The sequence below is a fragment of the Schistocerca serialis genome, chromosome 6 (assembly GCF_023864345.2).
Source record: "Schistocerca serialis cubense isolate TAMUIC-IGC-003099 chromosome 6, iqSchSeri2.2, whole genome shotgun sequence".
In the NCBI taxonomy this organism is placed as follows: Eukaryota; Metazoa; Arthropoda; class Insecta; order Orthoptera; family Acrididae; genus Schistocerca; species Schistocerca serialis.
In genome coordinates this window covers 222,160,964-222,184,257 of record NC_064643.1, presented here as the reverse complement: position 1 = coordinate 222,184,257, position 23,294 = coordinate 222,160,964, and the positions used below count along the sequence as shown (strand labels likewise).

The following is a 23,294-nucleotide window of genomic DNA, read 5'->3' as shown; positions in this document are numbered from 1 at the left end:
TATCTGTACTAATTAAATCGACTACCAATTAAATTATACCGCGTTACACTTTGATGCTTTCAATATATTTGATGGTGTGGGGATAATTTTTAATTTTAAAATTGGTTGGAATGATTGACGTGTATAATATTAAGTATTCGCCGTACGAGAGTCGAGCGGATCTCGTCTGCGGGGTTGTGTGGCTGATGGACGTGGATGTGAGGTGGGGAGGGGGAGGCGAGGAGGGCGTTGAATGGGGGTGGAGGGGGTGGTGGTAGGTAGTGACACGGGGTGATGGCGACGGTATGGGGGTATAGGGGGGGGGGGGAGAGAGACGAGAGCTGGCTGCTAATTTGAACATGGAGCTGCATATGGATTACGGGAGCGCCCCGTTTAAAACCGGAACAGATGGCTCACCTCCATTATTATATTAATAAAAGCGGGATAGTCAATTTGACAAAAGAACGGCGACAACTCTGCGATATTGGCTACTTCGCTGGGTACGCTAACGCCGTTCGCTCTCGCGTAACAAAACGTACTTCCACCGCTTTCCTGACATCTTGTGTTTTATTTCCATCCTCGATTACATAAATGAAAATTATAAAACGTAACTGTGTTTTTTTCTGTCCATTACTAAAGTATTACCTCATTTTTCGAATACATCATGCACTTAAAATGCTGTAGATAATGAGGAAAAGAGTTTTTCACTAATTTAACATATTTCTTTATTCCTCACACAGTCTTTGCAAGCTTATGCAAACGTCTTCTATTCTTGGCGTATATAAATCCAATTGGCGAGGCTATTCACGGCTTCCCCCAAGTCTACGGTTTTATCGTTCTCTCGCCATACGAAATATTTCTTTTAAAAGTTTGACAGTGCTCTTACAAAATGCTTCCCTCTGCTTCCCATCTATGACGTAGTTCTACATTCTCCTTGCTATATAGATTAAAAATGCGTTTACTTTTAGGTGTGTACTGCTTAGATTAAATGCTGCTTTTAAACGCGTGTTTTCCTCCTCTTCCTATGACGTAGATTGCATATTACATAGGTTCTCAAATTATAATAAAGTTTGTATCTTGTCATTTCCGTATAAATCTATCTCCATCAAGACTGTCTATTTATTGCATGGACAAAACGAAGCACTTTTTTGCCTTGTTTCACAGAATTTTTTTTCGTAAGACTGTCATCCACAGTAATGATGTTGTAGTGTGTGAAGAGCGCCAGCTGTGTTTCGCATAGTGTTTTCGGAACCATTGTTTATTTTTAGGGAGAAGGCTATTTTGTTTGATCTCACAATATGATTTAGGATTCTGCTACGAATAAGTATGAGTGATTTAGGACGGTAGCTGTACAGTCTTTTTAGATGGATGTGCCATTGTCCTTTTCCACTCACGGAAAGAATTTATCTCAAGGGATCTGTGATGAATTACGGTCAAGCGTGAATCTATACTCTTGTGGTGCACAAACAGTAAAAACTCCAGATGACTCCGGCCTTGAATTCCTGTCCGAGACGTGTGTTCAACACACATCTTGAGTCTTCCTAAGCTCAGTTAGGACGCTCCGCACGTTTGATTGGGTTCCTATTCACTAATGTCCTCAGTACCTTCCCTCGCGTATCAAATATGTATCATCATTCCATAGCTGCAATATTACGTCTGATACTTGCAGCATCCTGGTTGTACATGTACACAGCACTAAGCATCCCTCCATATCGTTTCGCATTTCAACCGTACGACTGTGGAACGAAGTACTCAGTAATCCAAAACTTGCTGCTTGTGCAGGAAGTTAAATCTTTACATGATTCCTTTTTCCTGAAAAGAAAAAAAAACTACTCTCCAGTAGCTGAAATACGCATTTATCTATTCGGTGGCTAATATTTCGAGATCGAAGCCCCATTTTCCAGCACTCCCCTTAAAAAATAAGTAATTATTTTCCGTAAGCGAGAAAATAATAAGTTTCGATAAAATAATTAAACTGAAACTTCATTAAACTGTCAAAAATGAAAATAGACTGGAAAATGTCTATAAACTAAGTCATTAAGTCCATAACAGTTCATGTATGCTACTTGAAACAGGATCAAGAATCATGTTATATTTGTCCATTATGATCTACGTTGCATCCCTCTCTATCCCACTGTCCAACAACGGACCAATATTTCTGTCACACCGATGGCACTGTTCCAGCTTAGCTCAACTCCACACAGTTTACTTTCTTTGTATCTTAATCTACTAACTCTGCTAACTTGATCCTGTTATTTCTCGTTCTTCCCCAGGTCTATCAACAACTTCTCCACATTTTATTTCTTCTGTACTGCTGGCATGACTCTGTTAGGATATCATTATTTCCATTTGACACGAACGTTGTATTTATAAGGAAATTATATAACACAATGTTAATAACACTGATATTACTGAAATACCTGTGTTCACAGCAACAATGATGTACTGATGGAATTTATTGCGTTAACTCCGCATGTTGGATGCCAGCTCTGCGCTGGTGTGATTCACTTAGAAAGATACACAGTGAATCAGTTCAGTTAAAGTGGATTACGCTCATCAACTGTGACACAGTTGCATTTATGTGCAGCATACGCAAATTAATAACAAATTAGTTGTGCCAGCAGCAGGAATGTAGATAGAGTACGACGCAATCATGTTTTTCCACAGAAAGCTATGTTTGCACCACCACTAATTTACAGAATTTCAGATATCGTGTACCAGACAATACTACAAAATAAAATATTTCTAGCAATATGATTACACTAAGAAGACAATAACATGTCCAATATGTTAATTAAAAGGTCTCATTATTGCTTTCCGTGATTTGTTATTGTTACCCCTAGACAAATGGAACATTGACAGATGGACTGTGATGGGACTGCATAATTGCATGTCATTACCTAGTGCTGATCGGCCTGTCACAGCGTGGGTGCTGCGTTATGTCCACGATGTGCACTGGCGAAAGGCAGCCTCTAGGAGTGGCAGTGTGAAGGCGGCAGGTGACTGGTGTGTTTCGAATGTGACCCTGGGCCGGACAAGGACAGGCTTCTACTGGCTATGGCTCTAACTGATAACCATACTGCTCAGAACCAAAATACCGAGCGACCTCTGAGCTATAGCAAAGTGTCTCTCATGAAGGCTTGGATCGAAGTCTCTACAGCAGGAAGATTCTTCCCTAACATTTCCCAGTGTTTTCTGCGGATGTGTATGAAACGGACTAGTAAGTTAAGGTTCTTCTCGAGAATCTAATTACTTAGGAACAACTTTTGTAACAGTTCCGTTAGACCCTGGTTTCCATACCCTAAACCGCATGCACATACATTCGCCTTCTCTGAAGGCAAGCCTTCGTTATTGTTTTAGTTTCTACATACATTTACCTCTGTGTCTGGTCGGCGATTACAGCACAATTATCTTATCTTGCGGAAGTGTTCATTTGATTCTAAACTGCAAGACAGCATATGAACATCATGTATGCGCGTTGGCACACACCCAGCAGCAAGATAAACATTCGGTTAACGCATTTCCACATCGAAGGATGCAAAAGCATTCATCTAGCAGACGGTGGAACTCAGCAGTGGTCATTCGCCAACAGCTTTTCGAAGCAATGACACTGGATCCGTATTCTGGAGGACGGCGATTCAAATAGCTGTGCGGCTGTCCAGATTTACGGTTTCCGTACTTTCCCCAAAATCGCTTAAGGGTAATATCAGGACGGTTAGATCGAAAGGGCAAGGCCGATTCCCTTCTCTATTGCTCCGAACTTGTCTTCCATCTCTAATAACTTCTGTGTCAACGGAAAGAAAACCCTAATCAGTGTGCGCACTTTGCGTATACAGGTTCTAGTCTACGAAAAATTTTTGTCTTCAATTCCAGTGTATGATCATGGAAAAATTGTCTTTCAATTCCATTTCATAATGAACATGTCTGATCCGTCAGCAAAAGGGTAACCAAGCACAACCGTTGGCCAGTCTTTACCGTATAAACAGTAAATTATGAAGTCATTAAAAGATAGCTTAAATGTGATGAAACATACCTACTTGAAACAGAAGAAGTATTATATGATCACAGTACGGTTAAGCAAAAGTGTAATCGTGTAAAGATATAAAAATTAATAATGTTACTTTAAATCCGTCTTGATTGCAAATTTTTTTTTTATTATTCATATGACCGGTTTCGGTTCATTCAGAACCATCTTCAGATCTGTAAAAATAATTATACTAATTTACTATTTCACGAAAGCAAATCTTTTTCATCCTATCTTATCAACATCAAATGTACCAGAACGTACCTGATATTTAAGTTACAGGAGTAACCCGTCCAATTCAGCAACTTTCACATGCTACGTCACATAAAATTGGTTGGCAGAGTGCACGTCATTTATATTAATTATAACACTATTACCGACAGGTGGCGTCTGGTACATTTGTTACATTCCATTTGCACATACTGTATTCAGTAGATCTTTTTTATATTAAAAATATTTAATTAAAATATGTAGATGTCAAAGCTAAAATCTGTAGTTGTCAGGATTAAAAAACAGTAAAATTATCATTTTTATACGATCTAACAGGCATAGGGCGATTTATATATCTATGGTGCTGGTGTGAACTTGTTTTCTTCTACGGTCTGCTTCCTGTCGGTAATAGTGTTATAATTAATATAAATGACGTGCACTCTGCCAACCAATTTTATGTGACGTAGCATGTGAAAGTTGCTGAATTGGACGGGTTACTCCTGTAACTTAAATATCAGGTACGTTCTGGTACATTTGATGTTGATAAGATAGGATGAAAAAGATTTGCTTTCGTGAAATAGTAAATTAGCATAATTATTTTGACAGATCTGAAGATGGTTCTGAATGAACCGAAACCGGTCATATGAATAATAAAAAAAAAAAATTTGCAATCAAGACGGATTTAAAGTAACATTATAAAATCACTGATTGCTGTTATCCCATAAGACATTATGTCTGTTTTTGCAAAATATAAAAATTAACTTGACAGAACAGGTATAATTCTGTAGTGCAAACTTCACAGTGCCAGGACAATCATAGTGAGAACGGTGCTGTTTTCACAGCAGATATTATTGCAATTGAGACACACGCGTGCGCACGCGCGCGTGCTCGCACACACACACACACACACACACACACACACACACACACACACACACACACACACAAAATTGTCCGTGACGTAAACTCGCCAGGTATTACTACTGTAAACACATTTGACAAATATGTATCTGCAGTTAAGTAAAAAACGAACATTACATGAAAGTCTTTAACCAAAAATGCGTTATAGGCTGTTACAGAAATCAAATAATATTCATCGAAATAGGTAAATGAAACTGACTTTTTCCTAAATTATTAAAAAGGAAATGGATGGGTTACAAAACAGGGTTATCCATAAGGACATCAAAGGTTTCAGAAAAACAAGGCATACAGAAAAGCGGCGCGTGTCGGTAGATGGAGGACGTCTTCAAGTTTCTATCTGTAATACACACCGTGGCGCAGCCACACCTGGGTTCAGACATGTCGGGACGTGCAGACAGATCATCCGCTCTGTACTGTTACATCGAAATAGTTCGCACCTACAGATATACAACCCAATGAACAGCTTACCAAAGCGGGTAGCTGACGTTGCTCCCCGAGAAGACGCAACGACAGCGACTTTAATGAATTGCGCGCACGTGTTGACGTCATACAGGCTCGTACTGAGCACCCGTAATGTGAATTAGAAACTTGGAGAGACGCTCTATCTACTGATAAGTGCCTGTTTTTTTCTGTCTAGTAGTTTTCGCGCTGTCGTGTTCTGAAATTGTAGAGGTACTTACAAATAACTGTGTACTTGAGGCCTTGAAACGATGGTTGTAGCTTCAGGTAACAGTAATAATATATGCATTTTCAACTTTAAAGATTTATAAAACTTACCACCAGGCACCATAGCGGCAATTATAACTTTGCGGTTGATAATGGAAGCAAGACTAAATAAAAATCAAGACACGTCCATAGGATTTGTCGATCTGAGGGAAAAAACGTTCGACAATGTAAAATGATGCAAGATGTTCGGAATTCTGAGAATAATAGGGCTAAGATATAGTGAGAGCCAAGATGGAATAATACGAGTGGACGACCAAGAATGGAATGCTTGGATTAAAAAGGTTGTTTGACAGGTATATATTCTTTCGCCCCTACCGTTCAATCTGTACATCGAAGCAGTACCGAGCGAGGTGGTGCAGTGGTTAGCACACTGGACTCGCATTCGGGAGGACGACGGTTCAATCCCGTCTCCGGCCATCCTGATTTAGGTTTACCGTGATTTCCCTAAATCGTTTCAGGCAAATGCCGGGATGGTTCCTTTGAAAGGGCACGGCCGATTTCCTTCCCAATCCTTCCCTAACCCGAGCTTGCGCTCCGTCTCTAATGACCTCGTTGGCGACGGGACGTTAATCACTAACCACCACCACCATCATCGAAGCAGCAATGATGGAAATAAAAGAAAAGTTCAGGAGTGGAACTAAAATTCAAGGTGAAAGGATATCAGTGATACGATTCGCTGATGACATTGCCCTCCTGAGTGAAAGTGAAGAAGAATTACATGATTTGCAGAATGGAATGGACAGTCTAATGATGATAGAATATGGGTTGAGGGTAATTCGAAGAAAGACGAAAGTAATGAGGAATTGCAGAAATGAGAACAGCGAGAAACTTAACTTCAGGATCGACAGTCATCAATTAGACGAAGTTACGGAATTCTACTACCTAGGCAGCAGAATAACCAATGACGGACGGAGCAGGGAGGACATCAAAGGCAGACTAACAGTGGCAAAGCTGGCATTCCTCGCCAAGAGAAGTCTACTAATATCAAATATAGGCCATAATTTGAGGAAGGTACAGTAGTGAAACATGGGCTGTGGGAAAACAGGAACATAAGTGAATGGAAGTATTTGAGATGTGGTACTACAGATGAATGTTGAAAATTAGGAGTGAGAAGGTAAGGAATGAGGAGGTTCTGCGCAGCATCAGAGAGGAAAGGAATATGTGTAAAACAGAGACAAGGAGAAGGGCAGGATGATAGGACATCTGTTAAGACATGAGAGAACGACGTCCATGTTACTAGAGGGAGCTGTAGAGGGCAAAAACTGTAGAGGAAGACAAATTTATTTTTTATTTTATTTATTTATTTATTTATTGCCAAATTATAGACCTGTTACCTGATGTTTAAAACAGGTCGTACATCTTACAGTTTTCGTTTTTCATCTTTTTGCAGTTTTCTTTTCTTTTGTTTTATCTACAACATTTACAAACAATGGTACTTTTCAAAATAACAATTTAAGGTTGAAATATAAATAAAATTTTGTTGTTTTTTAAGAAGACAGAGACTGGAACACATCCAGCAGATAGTTGAGGACGTAGGTTCCTAGTACTGCTCTGTGATGAAGAGATTGGCACTGGAGAGGAATGGGTGGCAGACCCATCAAAACAGTCAGAATGCTGATGAATCAAGAAAAAGTAGTTGCAAATGAAAAACCCTAATATATACAAATGAATAATTGTTTGTTCGTCTCCTATTAGATCCTATACCAGTCACCTGATTACAATGAAACTTTGGTGAGTTGTTGCATGCGCATAAGCGAATGTTTCTGTGAGGGTAAGAACCACTCGCCACCAACAAGGGTAAGGGTGAAAAAGTGAGTACACAGAAGCTTAGCTCAGTAATGTCTGCAGCAATTCCAATTAGTTTTGTATCTACATGACACATTGATTTATATTTATTTCTAAAAAATATTGTTCGGTAATACTCCCTAACTATCCTTACAGATGGGGGTGGGGATGAGAAGATATCACGTGTAAGAATATTTAATAATCACCTATACTGGTATCAAATCCTTAGTTAGACTTCATGGTGAGTCATCGCGATGTTTGATTCCCTGAGTTGCTGGTTAGAAGAGGAAAGGGGGGGGGGGCGTAGGTTCAAAGAAGTGACATATCAACATATTTCTGTATTGCCTGGAGGCATTTCTACCATAATTGACTCTCATATCACTTACTATTTGGAAAAATTTACTCTGGCAATAAGACACCCATAGTAGGCCTATGGCAGAGTATTTCGGGTGAAAGGAATTAGATAATAGCGAAACTCAGGAACGAATTTAAACTAAATGTAGTATATGCATGACACATTATTTACATAAGAATGCTTTGGAAGTAAGATACCCCCACTGTCGTTACGAGTAATGTTGAGAATGAGAAGAGGCCCGGAAACGGCCTGTTGTTATTTCTTTTTCGTAATTAGTCGACTTGGCATACTTAAAAGTATGAAGCACAATCTGTACCGAGTGGGGTGGCGCAGTGGTTAGACACTGGACTCGCATTCGGGAGGACGACGGTTCAATCCCGCGTCCGGCCATCCTGATTTAGGTTTTCCGTGATTTCCCTAAATTGCTCCAGGCAAATGCCGGGATGGTTCCTGTGAAAGGGCACGGCCGACTTCCTTCCCCATCCTTCCCTAATCCGATGAGACCGATGACCACGCTGTCTGGTCTCCTTCCCCAAAACCAACCAACCAACCACAATCTGTCTTATTTTACTCAGGAATGTTTTTACAGAAGACAGAAAGACTAAACATACTGTATATCAAAAGCACTTAAAATTTTTCAAATTTAATTTAATGAACAAAAAGTTGTTCTTTCTTTTATTTTCTACATGTAAATGTACTACTTTGCATATCTGTATCTACTTAGAAAGACACCTTGCACTGCATTTAGCCACAGCTGGTAAATAATAAAAAATAGCCAAACATGTCAGTAGAGGAAAGTGCCCGAAACTGGTCCCATTTGCTTATGATTAAAAGCATGTAATATTTACTTAATAATTTGTGCGCCATTTACATTTTACTCTTGAAAAACATAACAGTTATTACAAGAGGATGTTCTGTAAAACCTGACACTTAGTGATTTTGAAAAATCGTTGTCAAAATCGAATGTACGTGTACATAGACTAGCCTTGATGAGTGCCTGAACACCTCTGGGCAGGCGACCGCATCAACACAATACAGGCGAGTGGCGCTACACTGAATAAAATTACTGTCTTCCATGTCACAGCGGTTTCAACACAGTGACCCTTTAATTCTTTTGTGCAGTGTACGACGTGTGTGAGAAAAATAATGAGATAGATTTTTTATCTACCAAAGTTTTTATTCTCTTCAAACAACGACATTGTCCCCTTCAAAGTAGTTCCCTTCGGTAGCCATTCACCGGCGGAATCATTGTTCCCAGTCTTGATAGCAGCGCTGAAAGGCTTCAAATGGCAGGACTTTTAAACATGTCTCTCACATTCTCTTGAATTTTCTCCAGAGTCCCAAAATGACGTCCTTTTAGAATTTTGTAATTTCTGGAAAAGAAAAGAGTCACAAGACTTCAGATCAGATTCATAGGGGGTTGTGAAACAACAGGACTGCCTTACGAGGCCAAAATTTCTGTGATGGAAGAGGCTGAGTGACCTGGGGCACTGTCATGACGCAGCATCCGTTTGTCTGCAGTGTCAGATCCACTAGATTCACTTCTTCCTGAGCCTTTCAAGAACGTCTTTGCAAAACACTTGACTGACAGTTTGTCGTGGAGGAACAAATTCTTTATGCTCGATACCCCTTCTGTCAAAACAGCAGATGAGCATTGTTTTACTCTTTGATTTGCTCATTAGTGATTTTTACGGTCTAGGAAATGTCTCAATGTGACACTCCTTACGTCGCCGCTTTCTCTTAGCATCGTACTTAAACATCCAGGATTCATCACCTGTGATCACACGACTGAACCAGTCTCTGGCAGTCCTCTCAAGAATCTCAGCGCACCCGTTTCTTCAGTTGTCTTTCTGTTTAGTTGTGTGATTTTAGGGTATCATTTTGCCACAATTCAGGCGAGTGGAGCTTTACTGAATAAAACTTCTGGCTTCCGTGTCATAGTGAGGGGGAAGTGGGGGTGAAATGTGCAAATCATCTGTGAAAATTTGATGTTCGGCGAAAGTGATGAACAAGTCCTTTTCTTAAAAGAACGTCGGTCTGGTGTCTCAAGACCACGCACACGTTCTACGTTTTGGTTGATTTTCGAAGTCGATGGTCTCCCTGAGAGAGGTATGTATTCAACGTGTGCTGGACCTCCCAAAAATGATTTATATCCACCAGCAACTTGTACTCTTGATGTTACCCGTTGGCATGTTTCAACTTCTGAAAGGTAAAATAAGCGGGTTTTCTTAGTTTAATGAAAAAATTTGTACTCGTAACATTGGTCTAAATTCCCTTGTTCCATTTTAGTAACACACAACAGAAACAAACTCCACTCACGACGCTCTAAAAAAAACACGTAATGGCTGTATGAAGATGAAACTCGAACTGAACATCTGGAATGGATGAACACACCGGTCGACACAAGTAGAACAAAACAGAGTTGCCAGATCGATCGCAGTGTTGTCAGTGTCATTACTTTCCTCACATACCTTGTACTACACTGAAGATTGAAAGAAACTGCTACACCGACCTAATATCATGTAGGGGTCCCGAGAGGAGGCAGAAGTGCCACTACGCGACGTGAAACGGACTCGACTAATGTCTGAAGTAGCGCTGGAGAGAATTGACACCATGAATGCTGCAGGGCTGTCCATAAATCCGTAAGAGTACGAGGGGGTTGGAGATCTCTTCCGAACAGTACGTTGCAAGGCATCCCAGCTATGCTCAATAATGTTCATGCCTGCGGAGTTTGGTGGCCGGCGGAAGTGTAAACTCAGAAGAGTGTTCCTGGAGCCACTCTGTAGTAATTCTGGACATGTGGGGTGTCGCATTGTTCTCCTGGAATTGCCCAAGTCCGTTGGAACGCACAGTGGACATGAATGGACAGACACAATGCTTACACACGTGTCACCTGTCAGAGCCGTATCTAGACGTATTAAGAGTCCGATATCACTTAAACTGCACACGCACCACACAGTTACAGAGCCACCACCAGCTTGAACAGTTCCCTGCTGACATGCAAGGTCCATAAATTCATGAGGTTGTCTCCGTACCCATACTCTTCCTTCTGCTCGAAACAATTTGAAACGAGTCTCGTCCGAGCAAGCAACATATTTCCAGTCAGCAACAATCTAATGTCGGTGTTGACGGGCTCAGGCAAAGCGTAAAGCTTTGTGTCGTGCAGTCACCAAGGGTTCGCGGGAAGGCCTTCGACTCAGAAAGCCCAAATCGATGATGTTTCGTTGAGTGGTTCGCACGCAGACACTTGTTGATGGGCCAGCATTGAAATCTGCAGCAATTTGCCGAAGGTTTGCTCTTCTGTCACGTTGAACGAGTCTCTTCGGTTGTTGTTGGCCACTTTCTTACCCGCCAGGTTAGCCGAGAGCGCTAATGCGCTGCTTCCTGGACTCGGGTTGGCGCGCTGACCCCGGATCGAATCCGCCCGGCGGATTACCGACGGAGGTCGGAGTGCCGGCCGGCCTGGATGTGCTTTTTAGGTTCATATGGCTCTGAGCACTATGGGACTTTACATCTGAGGTCATCAATCCCATAGAACTTAGAATTACTTAGACCTAGCTAACCTAAGGACATCACACACATCCATGCCCGAGGCAGGATTCGAACCTGCGACCTTAGCGGTCGCGCGGTTCCATACTGTAGCGCCTAGAACCGCTCGGCCACTGGTTTTTTAGATGGTTTTCCACATGATACTAGGTGAATACTGAGCTGGTCCCCACGTCCCGCCTCAGTTCCATGGCTCGCACACTATTCCATGGATTACACTAGACGCAGACAGTTGGGGTACACTAATTCCGTCCCGGGGGTACGGGGTGGCGGTAGGAAGGGCATTTGGCCACTCCTTAACTTAACCTTGCCAAATCCGATTAACCATGCCGACAGTGCATCACTGCGGGAAAAAGGCACGAGCAAAAGAAAGAAAGATGTTGGTCCCGTTCTTCCAGGATCTTTCTCCGGCCACTATGATGTCGGAGATTTGATGTTTTTCCGGATTCTTGATATCCACTGTGATATGTGTGCGTAAGCAGAAGAAACTAAAGATCAAAGTCCGGAACAAATTTATTGGACTGTTCAATTAACCAAAACAAATTCTCCAAGGATTACACCAACACAAAACAGTGATCCGTCTTCGAATCACAACTACATACCAGAATAATAAAGAAAACAACTGCAATAATTTCCTACTAGTCTCCGCCGGAGACTTCTCCGATATACCAAGCCTAATCCAGAGATCAGTAAGAAGATCCAAGCCGAGCTGCCGGGGCGGTAGCTATCCACGTCTGCTGGCGGTCGATGAAATCACGACGTGCGGCCGAGACCCGGCCTTTATAGTGCTTTGACGGCTGAGTACCTCGGAACTATTTTCCATCGCGTGGTTTGACGTGTGAAAATAATTCCAGGATCTTCAGCGACCTCTTCCTTATGTTTATGTGGGCCCGTAGTGGCCCCTGGTGGCCGCTGGTGTCTTCGCTGGGGTGTTGTTGTTGTTGTTGTTGTTGTTGTGGCCGTTCATCAATATAGCCTGTCGGTTGTGTAGTGCTTCGGTGTGCCTGAGATGCAGGCAACCCGCGGCTGCAGGCTGTCAGTTTGGTTGCTGATACTCTAGGCGCCGTGATGTCTGGTGGAGAAGGTTACAGCACACGGTACACTCGTGAAGTGGTCGTACTGGAAAGTCCCCGCTTCATCGCTATCGCAGAGATGTTGTGACCCATCGCTCGTGCGCTGACGTTCAAACTCACTTAAATCTTGACTACTCTCCATTGTAGCAATAGTGATGGATCCAACAACTGCGCCACACACTTGTTGTCTTACATAGGCGATGCTGACTGTAGCACCATATCCTGCCTGTTTACATATCTCTGTACTTGAATACGCATGCCTATACCAGTTTCTTTGGCGCTTCAGAGTATTTTCCCTTGGCTCCACAAGAGTTCAGAAGAGTGCCGCGCCAAGAGACCATCGGATCCACTTCGGGGAGGGGAATCCAGTTTACGGCACTTTCCTCTATCGATTGGCGACATGCTGCTGCGTCGTATTTACGTGTAGAGTGTAGAGTGTATTGCAGGTAGCAGCGGCGGTGTGCTGACGGCGGCCCTGTTTGTGTGGTTGCAGGCTGTTCGGCAGCAGCGGGGCGTGCTCGGCGTGCGGCCAGACGATCCCCGCGTCGGAGTTCGTGATGCGCGCCGGGCCGCAGCACCACGTGTTCCACCTCAAGTGCTTCGCGTGCTCCAAGTGCGGCGGGCAGCTGGTGCCCGGGGACCGCTACTGCCTGCTGGCCGGCAGCCTGGTGTGCGAGCAGGACTGGCACAAGCTGCTCAAGGGCTCGGCGGTGGCGTCGGCGGCGGCGGCGGCGGCTGCGGCGGCGGCGGCGGCGGCAGGTGCGGGAGCGGCAGGCGCGCCAGCGCGCAAGGGCAAGGTCGGCAGGCCGAGGCGCAGCCGGGACTGAGCAGGTCGGTACCCGCACGGCCGCACGGCCGCACGGCTCCAGGCGGCGCCGCCGGCCGCCAGGCAAGTCCGCCACTGCTGCCGCCAACGCCCTTCCGGCACACCACTCGCCATTCCTTCACTCCGAGAAACTGACGCGGGGAACGGGCGTGCTCTACTCGGCGATAGGAAAAAACTCGCTTCGTTTTAAAACGCCTGTCGGTGTTATTTCTGGCCTTCTAGGGATCAGTAACGGAGCGAGCAAGAGTTCTGTGTTGAGGGTTGCATACATTAGAAATCAAGGCGCCACTATTACGCCAGGGCTATTAGCGAGGGCTATATTCTTTGTGGCTCTGATTGCGAAATTGAAGCCACAGTCAAAATAAAAAGAAAATGTTTAATTTTCAGCATTTATTTACATGTTCCAGCTACCTCTCTACATAGCTGCCGATCCCTCTTACAAGGGGACCTTACAGTCTCGGAAATTCAGTTCAGGTTAGTAATTTACCTCAAAGGTGCCTGTCCATAGAAGTTGTGAAGCGCACTAGACAGAATATAAGGGCTCTTAAGTTTTATGTGCAGCTTATATAGCAGTCAATTTATATTCTAAGGCAGCACAGTAAAATGGCTGCACTTGTAGCAGAATCGCTCTCTGCCATTCCTTCACTCTTTGAAACTGACTGAAACGGGTCACGGGAACCGGCGTGCTCTACTCGACGATAGGAAAAACCCGTTTCGTTTTAGAACGCCTGTCGGTGTTACTTCTGGCAAATTCAAAGCTGCCTTCTAGGGATGAGTAACGGAATGAGCACGAGTTCAGTGTTGAGGGTTGCATACATTAGAAATCAAGGCGCCACTATTACGCCGGGGCTATTAGCGAGGGCTATATTGAGGCTCTGATTGCGAAATGGAAGGCACAGTGAAAATAAGAAAAGTTTAATTTTCAGCATTTAGCTACATGCTCCAGCTACTTCTCTACATAGCTGCCGTTCCGACTTAAAAGGGGACCTTACATTCTCGGAAATTCAGTTCAGGTTAGTAGTTTACCTCAAAGGTTTTCGTCCATAACAGTTGTGAAGTCCACTAGTCAGAATATACCGAGAAAAAGGGCTCTATAGTTTTATGTGCAGCCTATATAGCAGCCACTTTATATACTAAGGCAGCACAGCAAAATGACTGCACCTGTAGCAGACTCGATCGCCGCGCGAGCGATCAAGATTCACCCTACGTTCGGAAATATTTTTATTTTTTTAGAGCAATTATTTTGAAAATTATAACAACTTTTAAATAGAATTTCTGGCCTCATCCACGTAAGGTGACCCTATGTGGTATCAACAATTTTAATCATGTAATCCAGAGAAAGATGGTCTACTTCTCTTCTTTTTTTCCTCTGCTGGTTCATATTCATCTGATGACAGATAGTCGTCGACTTTTGCAAATGATTCCTCGTCACAGCTTTCATTTTAATGAGCAAATTCATCATAAATCATAAGTACTTTTTCACTCAGCATGTCCATAGTATGTTCGTAAATATCTTCATCCGACAACATTGCTTCACGAGAAATTGACGTCAAACATTGTTGGTAAGGCGGGTGCCAGGTTGAGATTCATTGAGAGAGTCCTTAGAAAATGTAGTCCATCAACAAAGGAGGTGGCTTACAAAACACTCGTTCGACCTATACTTGACTATTGTTCATCAGTGTAGGATCCGCACCAAGTCGGGTTGACAGAGGAGATAGAGAAGATCCAAAGAAGAGCGGCGCGTTTCGTCACAGGGTTATTTGGTAAGCGTGATAGCGTTACTGAGATGTTTAGCAAACTCAAGTGGCAGACTCTGCAAGAGAGGCGCTCTGCATCGCGGTCTAGCTCGCTATCCAGGTTTCGAGAGGGTGCGTTTCTGGATGAGGTATCGAATATATTGCTCCCCCCTACTTACACCTCCTGAGGAGATCACAAATGTAAAATTAGAGAGAGTCGAGCTCGCACGGAGGCTTTTCGGCAGTCGTTCTTCCCGCGAACCATACGCGAGTGGAACAGGAAAGGGAGGTAATGACAGTGGCATGTAAAGTGCCCTCCGACACACATCGTTGGGTGGCTTGCGGAGTATAAATGTAGATGTAGATTCCGAATTTACCAAATTATTTTCAACAAGCCAAGTTCCCGGGTTCGATTCTCGGCGGGGTCAGGGATTTTCTCTGCCTCGTGATGTCTGGGTGTTGTGTGATGTCCTTAGGTTAGTTAGGTTTAAGTAGTTCTAAGTTCTAGGGGACTGATGACCACAGATGTTAAGTCCCATAGTGCTCAGAGCCATTTGAACCATTTGAACCAATGAACAAGTAAGCTTTCGTAATAAACGATCGCGTATTTTAAATCGCCTTCGACATGCATAACAAATCTTGACTGATTTCATCTGCAAGTCCTTGATACTTCCCTGATGTCATCGTTAATATACGTGTTTAATTCACAATATTTTAAAATGTTCGATGATATTTCACAGTACAGAACGCTCCAGCCCCGCGGAAGTCAAGAGTGAACTGGCACGTTAGTTCAAGCTTCTTGTTTTCATCATAAATAAAACAAAATTTTATGATTTGACTGGTAAAACTTTCGGTCATTAAGTTTACATAAAAGTTATCATAATGTTGAAAACAATTATAAGTCAAAATAGAAAGTTACAGAATGTTGGATCGAACCTGGATAGCCCACGTTCCAAGTGATTCCGCTACAAACGCTGCCATTTCGTTGTGCTGCCATAATGCATTAATTTGATCAGTATAGAGGAACTCGTAAAACTTCAGAGCCCTTTTTCTGGGTATCTTCTGGCTAGTGCGCTTTACAGATTTTGTGGGTCGACACCCTTGAGGTATACTACCAACCTATGAAAGCTCATCCCGATTTGAATTTCCAAGACTCTTAAGGTCTCCTTGTTAGACATCAGTCGTAGCATTGTGCAAAGTTTCGAACAGCCTCGTCATATAATGCAGCCGCCTGTGCTTTCCGCCAAATCTATGCACTGGTCTGCAGCTTTTCATCTCTGCCAAAATGCTGTCCACTGGTTCATGTGAGCGAAAAGATGAAAATCAGAGGGACCCAAGTCCGTGATGTTTGGTAGATGATCAAACATTTCCCTTCGGAAACATTGCAGGAGCTTTTTCGTTGCACCTGCACTATGCGGCCGAGAATAGTCATGAAGAAGGAAACGTATGGCAGTTACGTTATGTGGGGTGCATGAAATCAGGCGAAAACTCTCAGCAGGGCTTCACACTTCGCAGGAAACTATTTTCTACGTATCTTTACGTACTCATTGTGCACTCATAACTGAAAAGTGCATCTCGACGCTATAGACCGGCGTACTCAAGACACTGCGCAATGTATCTGCACCAACCTCCCCGGATTTTCAGTTCGCGACCGATCGGAGTTTGAAAAAAATATGCCTACGTAGTGCTATCGGAACTTTCTACTCAGAGACTCATTTCATCTTACTGAAGCGCGCAAAAGTGCAAGGCTAGTCGTGACATACAAGGGGACCACGACTCCTCATCACATATTTTGTCCAAATTTTTGGTACATTCAGGGCTGTGCAGAAATGGAAATAAGAGGATGAGGAGTACAAGACGCCCACGTGTTTCGAAGAGAATAGCATTTTTGGCGTGAATCGTCCGAGATGTGAGTCATTTATGTTAACGTAGTTTCCAAGCAGCTGCTGGCGAGGCGGGAAGATTACACAACGGTAATCCGAGGGTCGTGTGGATGAGCTGTTACACGGAAACATTTTTTTATTTTCTTTATTTTAAGTTTTTACGTTACTTACATTGCGAATTAACTGAAATAACACTGAAATATAGTACTTACTAATATTTTCGTGAAAGGCATGGAAAAGAAAGGCAAATGAAAATTTGCGACTACAAATAAATTTCGTACAGACGATTGTACTCACACTGTCCACGAAAACTCTTCAAATAACGTTTGAAAAGAAAGATGGTAGTTAAGTCATAAGGGACTTCTTATTCCCTTAGTTTCATTTTCACCTTGGAGACGACTGCGTCAAAATACGTTACATTGTAAAAGTCGCCAATGTTTGGCGAAATGGTGGGCTATGCGTGGTTTGGTGCACAAACTGTGCAGCAAGGGATACCATTTTACTGAATTTTTGAGAAATTAAAACTACTGATCTGTTTCACTAGGTTAAAAGCTTTCAATATCCAAAATCATGTAAAGTCATCTTTATTTCTGACGCACGGTTTCGACAGATATAACTGTCGTCTTCTACTCTTCGCACGGTTTTTGTTACTAAACGTGTTGATTGTCAGTTAGAGCCTCATGCCATGTTTTGGGTATGGTGGATAAAGTAGAAAGAAGTAAAACTTTTACTGTTAAAAAGCCGCTTATCCACATGGCCATGTCTGGATAAGTCTTGTTCATAGATGATTGTTAATTACTTTATATTATGATTTTTAAGCGCTACGTTTACGGACATTGCCAAGTGCGCAAGGTGAGTTGTAACTGTAAACATTTTATTTCTGACAAACCTTTGTATCAAGTGGTATATTTTATACTCCATAATGAGAATATGGCATGAGGGTCTACCTCACAATGCCCATGTTTGAAGACCAGAAAATGACAGTTATATCAGAAAAGATATACGAAGACGTATAAGGCAAAACAACGACGCAAAGAACATAGCCGTTGACTTTAGTATTGCTAAGATCTAGTCTAATATTAGCAAGTCGTTCACGCGAACAACGCTGGATTCGCACGCGACTATCAGAGTTAATGTCAAAATATTCACTTCGATAATGCTACACAAATTCAGACAATTATGAGCGTGAACGATGCCATGAAAACTACAGATTTCGTCCCGTTCACCTTATGTCAAATGCTGACCGACTTCAACCCTGACGAAAAATGAATGGCCACTATAGACTATCTGCCAGAGTGTTGTTCAGATACTTTATAGGTATATCGTCTTTAAAATAAAGTTAGTGCATATAGATTGAGAAGGTGTGGTGATCTTGAGTGACCCATACGTCCCATCAAGGCCAAGGCGCTCAAAGACGATAATATGTAGCTTCAACAGTGGGTAGCATAAGTCCCTCTGCATTCCGCCAACATTGATAAAAGAAGGCTGCCCTATCGATTACGATTAGTAATCTCAGTCGTCGTTCATCTCCGGTCGAATAGTTCTATTTTTTTAAATGAAATGTATTGACTGAACTAGTGGCGCTTCAAAGCGTCTCTCCAGCATGAATAGTTCGTTCGTGGACGTAATTTGGTTTGGTCTAACGCTTCTTTTAGAGCGAATTCGACACATTCTGAGACAAATCGTGATAACTATGTCACATAAAATCACATGGTGACCAATATTAGGCGTCATGGAAAGACTCCAAACTATCACAGCCAAGTTGTGCTGCTGAGTTGCGGAATTCAGCAAGTTACTAATAATAGTGTTTTCTTGCTGGTGAGTATCAGCATCAGCATTCTTTGATTGCTAAATGCTGTTTTCAGTGTTGTGAACTTAACTGCTGTAGTATCATTTACAGGGTTATTACAAATGATTGAAGCGATTTCACAGCTCTACAATAACTTTATTATTTGAGATACTTTCACAATGCTTTGCATACACATACAAAAACTCAAAAAGTTTTTTTAGGCATTCACAAATGTTCAATATGTGCCCCTTTAGTGATTCGGCAGACATCAAGCCGATAATCAAGTTGCTCCCACACTCGGCGCAGCATGTCCCCATCAATGAGTTCGAAAGCATCGTTGATGCGAGCTCGCAGTTCTGGCACGTTTCTTGGTAGAGGAGGTTTAAACACTGAATCTTTCACATAACCCCACAGAAAGAAAACGCATGGGGTTAGGTCGGGAGAGCGTGGAGGCCATGACATGAATTGCTGATCATGATCTCCACCACGACCGATCCATCGGTTTTCCAATCTCCTGTTTAAGAAATGCTGAACATCATGATGGAAGTGCGGTGGAGCACCATCCTGTTGAAAGATGAAGTCGGCGCTGTCGATCTCCAGTTGTGGCATGAGCCAATTTTCCAGCATGTCCAGATACACGTGTCCTGTAACGTTTTTTTCGCAGAAGAAAAGGGAGCCGTAAACTTTAAACTGTGAGACTGCACAAAACACGTTAACTTTTGGTAAATTGCCAATTCGCTGCACGAATGCGTGAGGATTCTCTACCGCCCAGATTCGCACATTGTGTCTGTTCACTTCACCATTAAGAAAAAATGTTGCTTCATCACTGAAAACAAGTTTCGCACTGAACGCATCCTCTTCCATGAGCTGTTGCAACCGCGCCGAAAATTCAAAGCGTTTGACTTTGTCATCGGGTGTCAGGGCTTGTAGCAATTGTAAACGGTAAGGCTTCTGCTTTAGCCTTTTCCGTAAGATTTTCCAAACCGTCGGCTGTGGTACGTTTAGCTCCCTGCTTGCTTTATTCGTCGACTTCCGTGGGCTACGCGTGAAACTTGCCCGCACGCGTTCAACCGTTCCTTCGCTCACTGCAGGCCGACCCGTTGATTTCCCCTTACAGAGGCATCCAGAAGCTTTAAACTGCGCAAACCATCGCCGAATGGAGTTAGCAGTTGGTGGATCTTTGTTGAACTTCGTCCTGAAGTGTCGTTGCACTGTTATGACTGACTGATGTGAGTGCATTTCAAGCACGACATACGCTTTCTCGGCTCCTGTCGCCATTTTGTCTCACTGCGCTCTCGAGCGCTCTGGCGGCAGAAACCTGAAGTGCGGCTTCAGCCGAACAAAACTATGAGTTTTTCTACGTATCTGTAGTGTGTCGTGACCATATGTCAATGAATGGAGCTACAGTGAATTTATGAAATCGCTTCAATCATTTGTAATAGCCCTGTATTTTCATACATTGTGTCCCTAAAGAATCTTCTGGCTTATGCCTCAACTCAGTATTCGAAATTTGTTCAGGACTTCTAACGCACCGACTAACATGCTAAATATCCGAAAGATAACGTATATCCAATCAGAGATTTTTTAGTAAAATGTAATGTACCTGTTACAGCAAACGCAGTTTTTGACAATCGTGTAGAGCAGTATGTTGTGAAGACCCAGTTTGATCAACCTTTTCCTGGTGGAATCGTTTTACGAAAAACACCCCAGGGATTCTGGCCACAGAGTATTTAGCTGTTCAGAACTTGATGTATAACTTAAAGTGAAGTAGGCCGCTTCTTTTCAGTGTATGGCATTGAAGCAGTTTGCTCTGCCGTTCAGGAGGCTGGAAATTATACTTTCGAACATTAATATCAATGCGAATTTTGCAGTGATGTTCACATGGACGGCGAGTTGTTGAATTGCTTTAGTCTGAATTCCGTCTGTACTTCGATATGTGCTTTGAATGCTGAAGTGAAGAAAAGTCCTATATGGTTCCGAGGAGTTGAAACGGTTTGTATCAATGCAAGACATTGTGTGTAATTGTCATATATTAATTACCCGCAGCCTTTTCACCCGCAGTGGTTATTTCGTTGCGAACGTACTGGTTATGTTCTCTGAATGAGAAAACATTAATTTTCTTTTGTTTGAACTTCGTCGACCCCCGGTAATATTTCATAACATACTAGAGCCTATTTTCGTTCGGAATCTTGAATACACAAACGCGAGGAAACATTTTGTTCTCTTGTAGTAAATATTTGGCGGTCGCACAGTGTGTTACAACTATTGCAGCCATTTGTTTATGCTGTATGCAGAGGGATGTAATTTCCCTGGGCTACCCCGCCCTCCCACTAATTTATCGAGCTCGGTAATTACGGTAGTATATCTCGCGAACCATTACTAATAAATGCGCATGCCAATGGAGTGGCAATTTATACCGCCGGATAGATATGTTTACCACACTGTTAAATTAACGACTTTTTACCGCTAGTGCGCGCACGTGCGGTCCGCGTGCCGGCGACCACCGTTGTCGCACGTGAGGTGTTTCTGTGACGTCACAGAGGGGCGCTGTTGGGGTGTTACAGCACAAACGCGAGTCCATAACTGTCGTTTGTACCATTGCTGCTCGATACTCCCCGTATATGCGTGTTGCAAGCTGACAGGCTCAGAAGAGACTTTTACAGAAACAATTGTGATATCAGCTGTGCCCCAAGATGCGTGCCAAGAGAAATTTTACTCTACTACGTAAATAATTGTTAAATATACAGAGGGGTGTAATTTAAGGGTAATGAAGCTACTTAAAATTTAATACGCCCAAGTGAAGTGGACAATTACTCTCCTCAACAAGTTCAAGCGGAATTTATCAGTTAACAGGAGAAGAAATACAATACAGTGATAAATTTTTAGAGATTGACCCTGTGAAGTAATACGAGGTGGAGGGAACTGTGCCGAGCAAGGTTGTGAAGTTTGGAAGAACCTTCCGTGGTCCAGTAGCGGTGAAATATCATTCGTCAGTACACAGGGTAAGATGCGTAAGACGAAATAAACGAAATAAAGGGGATGCAAGATTTAGTTGATTCAATCTGTGCAATTAAAAAGTGTTAGAGACGTAACGCACACTTGTGGCACTTTTAAATCTATTTCCTCTTTTATATCTTAGTTTTTGGCAGTGGCTATTTATTTGTTTCTGTACGAACTCTTAGTAGTAGTAGTAGTAGTAGTAGCAGGTTTCTTCTTTGAGAGTGGTTTATGATGTTTCTCGATAAACTTTACCAGCAGATCAGGGGGCTACTGGTGGCAAGTGAGGGAAGGTCGCACAGTACCGGACAAAAGGATATGTTTCTAACCTGTAGCGCTAATGACAGCATCTGTCTCGCCACTGCAGTATGAACTATGGAGGAACAGGACCACTCACGCATTTCTGAATCAAAAGGACAGTACGTTTTGGCATGCCAAAAAGTTACTTGCCTTTTGGGAGTTTTTTTCATGAACGACCTTGACTTTGGAGTGTTATGCCTTGTTTACAAAAAAAGAATATAACATTTTTATTCGGTCTGTGCGTACTAATGATGTTTTCTCTCTACCCTGGGTTGTGTCAATGTCTACCAAAACAGTGAAAATGTTAAACTACCAGAGCGCTACGTTCGGGTCTTATCGAACAAGAAATTTCGAGTTGTACCGGACATAAAAGATACCAAAAAAACTTAAACTTTCAGTTGTTTTGCGTACCAAGAAAATATAGCGACGAAGTTACGACGTAAATGGAATGAAAATAATGCGGAGGAGGTCATAGAAATAGTCAGACTTCTTGAAAACGATGTCAGGGGAGCGAGTGGGAAATGTTCATTTCCAGGAAGTACGTTACATGACAGGCTTAAAGCTTTACGGGAAAACAAGGAGGTGTCCTTGGAACCTGCTTCAGGAAATAACAGTTTTATTCCGGGAATGTTCAGTGAGGAGAAGGGAACAATATTGTTCGGTCATACACTCCTGGAAATGGAAAAAAGAACGCATTGACACCGGTGTGTCAGACCCACCATACTTGCTCCGGACACTGCGAGAGGGCTGTACAAGCAATGATCACATGCACGGCACAGCGGACACACCAGGAACCGCGGTGTTGGCCGTCGAATGGCGCTAGCTGCGCAGCATTTGTGCACCGCCGCCGTCAGTGTCAGCCAGTTTGCCGTGGCATACGCAGCTCCATCGCAGTCTTTAACACTGGTAGCATGCCGCGACAGCGTGGACGTGAACCGTATGTGCAGTTGACGGACTTTGAGCGAGGGCGTATAGTGGGCATGTGGGAGGCCGGGTGGACGTACCGCCGAATTGCTCAACACGTGGGGCGTGAGGTCTCCACACTACATCGATGTTGTCGCCAGTGGTCGGCGGAAAGTGCACGTGCCCGTCGACCTGGGACCGGACCGCAGCGACGCACGGATGCACGCCAAGACCGTAGGAT

General features: G+C 43.1%; 1 protein-coding gene and 1 non-coding gene across 2 annotated transcripts in view; both read left to right on the top strand.

Moving 5' to 3' along the window:
• Positions 1-23,294, top strand: part of LOC126484771 (LIM/homeobox protein Lhx2-like) — a 687,897-nt gene that overhangs the window by 533,739 nt on the left and 130,864 nt on the right. Inside the window, exon 4 of the mRNA XM_050108368.1 lies at positions 13,113-13,378. Within this exon, the coding sequence (XP_049964325.1) occupies positions 13,113-13,378 (266 nt within the window). The remainder of the gene's footprint in view (positions 1-13,112; positions 13,379-23,294) is intronic.
• On the top strand, positions 6,205-6,277 carry Trnaa-cgc (transfer RNA alanine (anticodon CGC)). Its single transcript has one exon. It is a non-coding gene; the product is annotated as a tRNA-Ala (tRNA).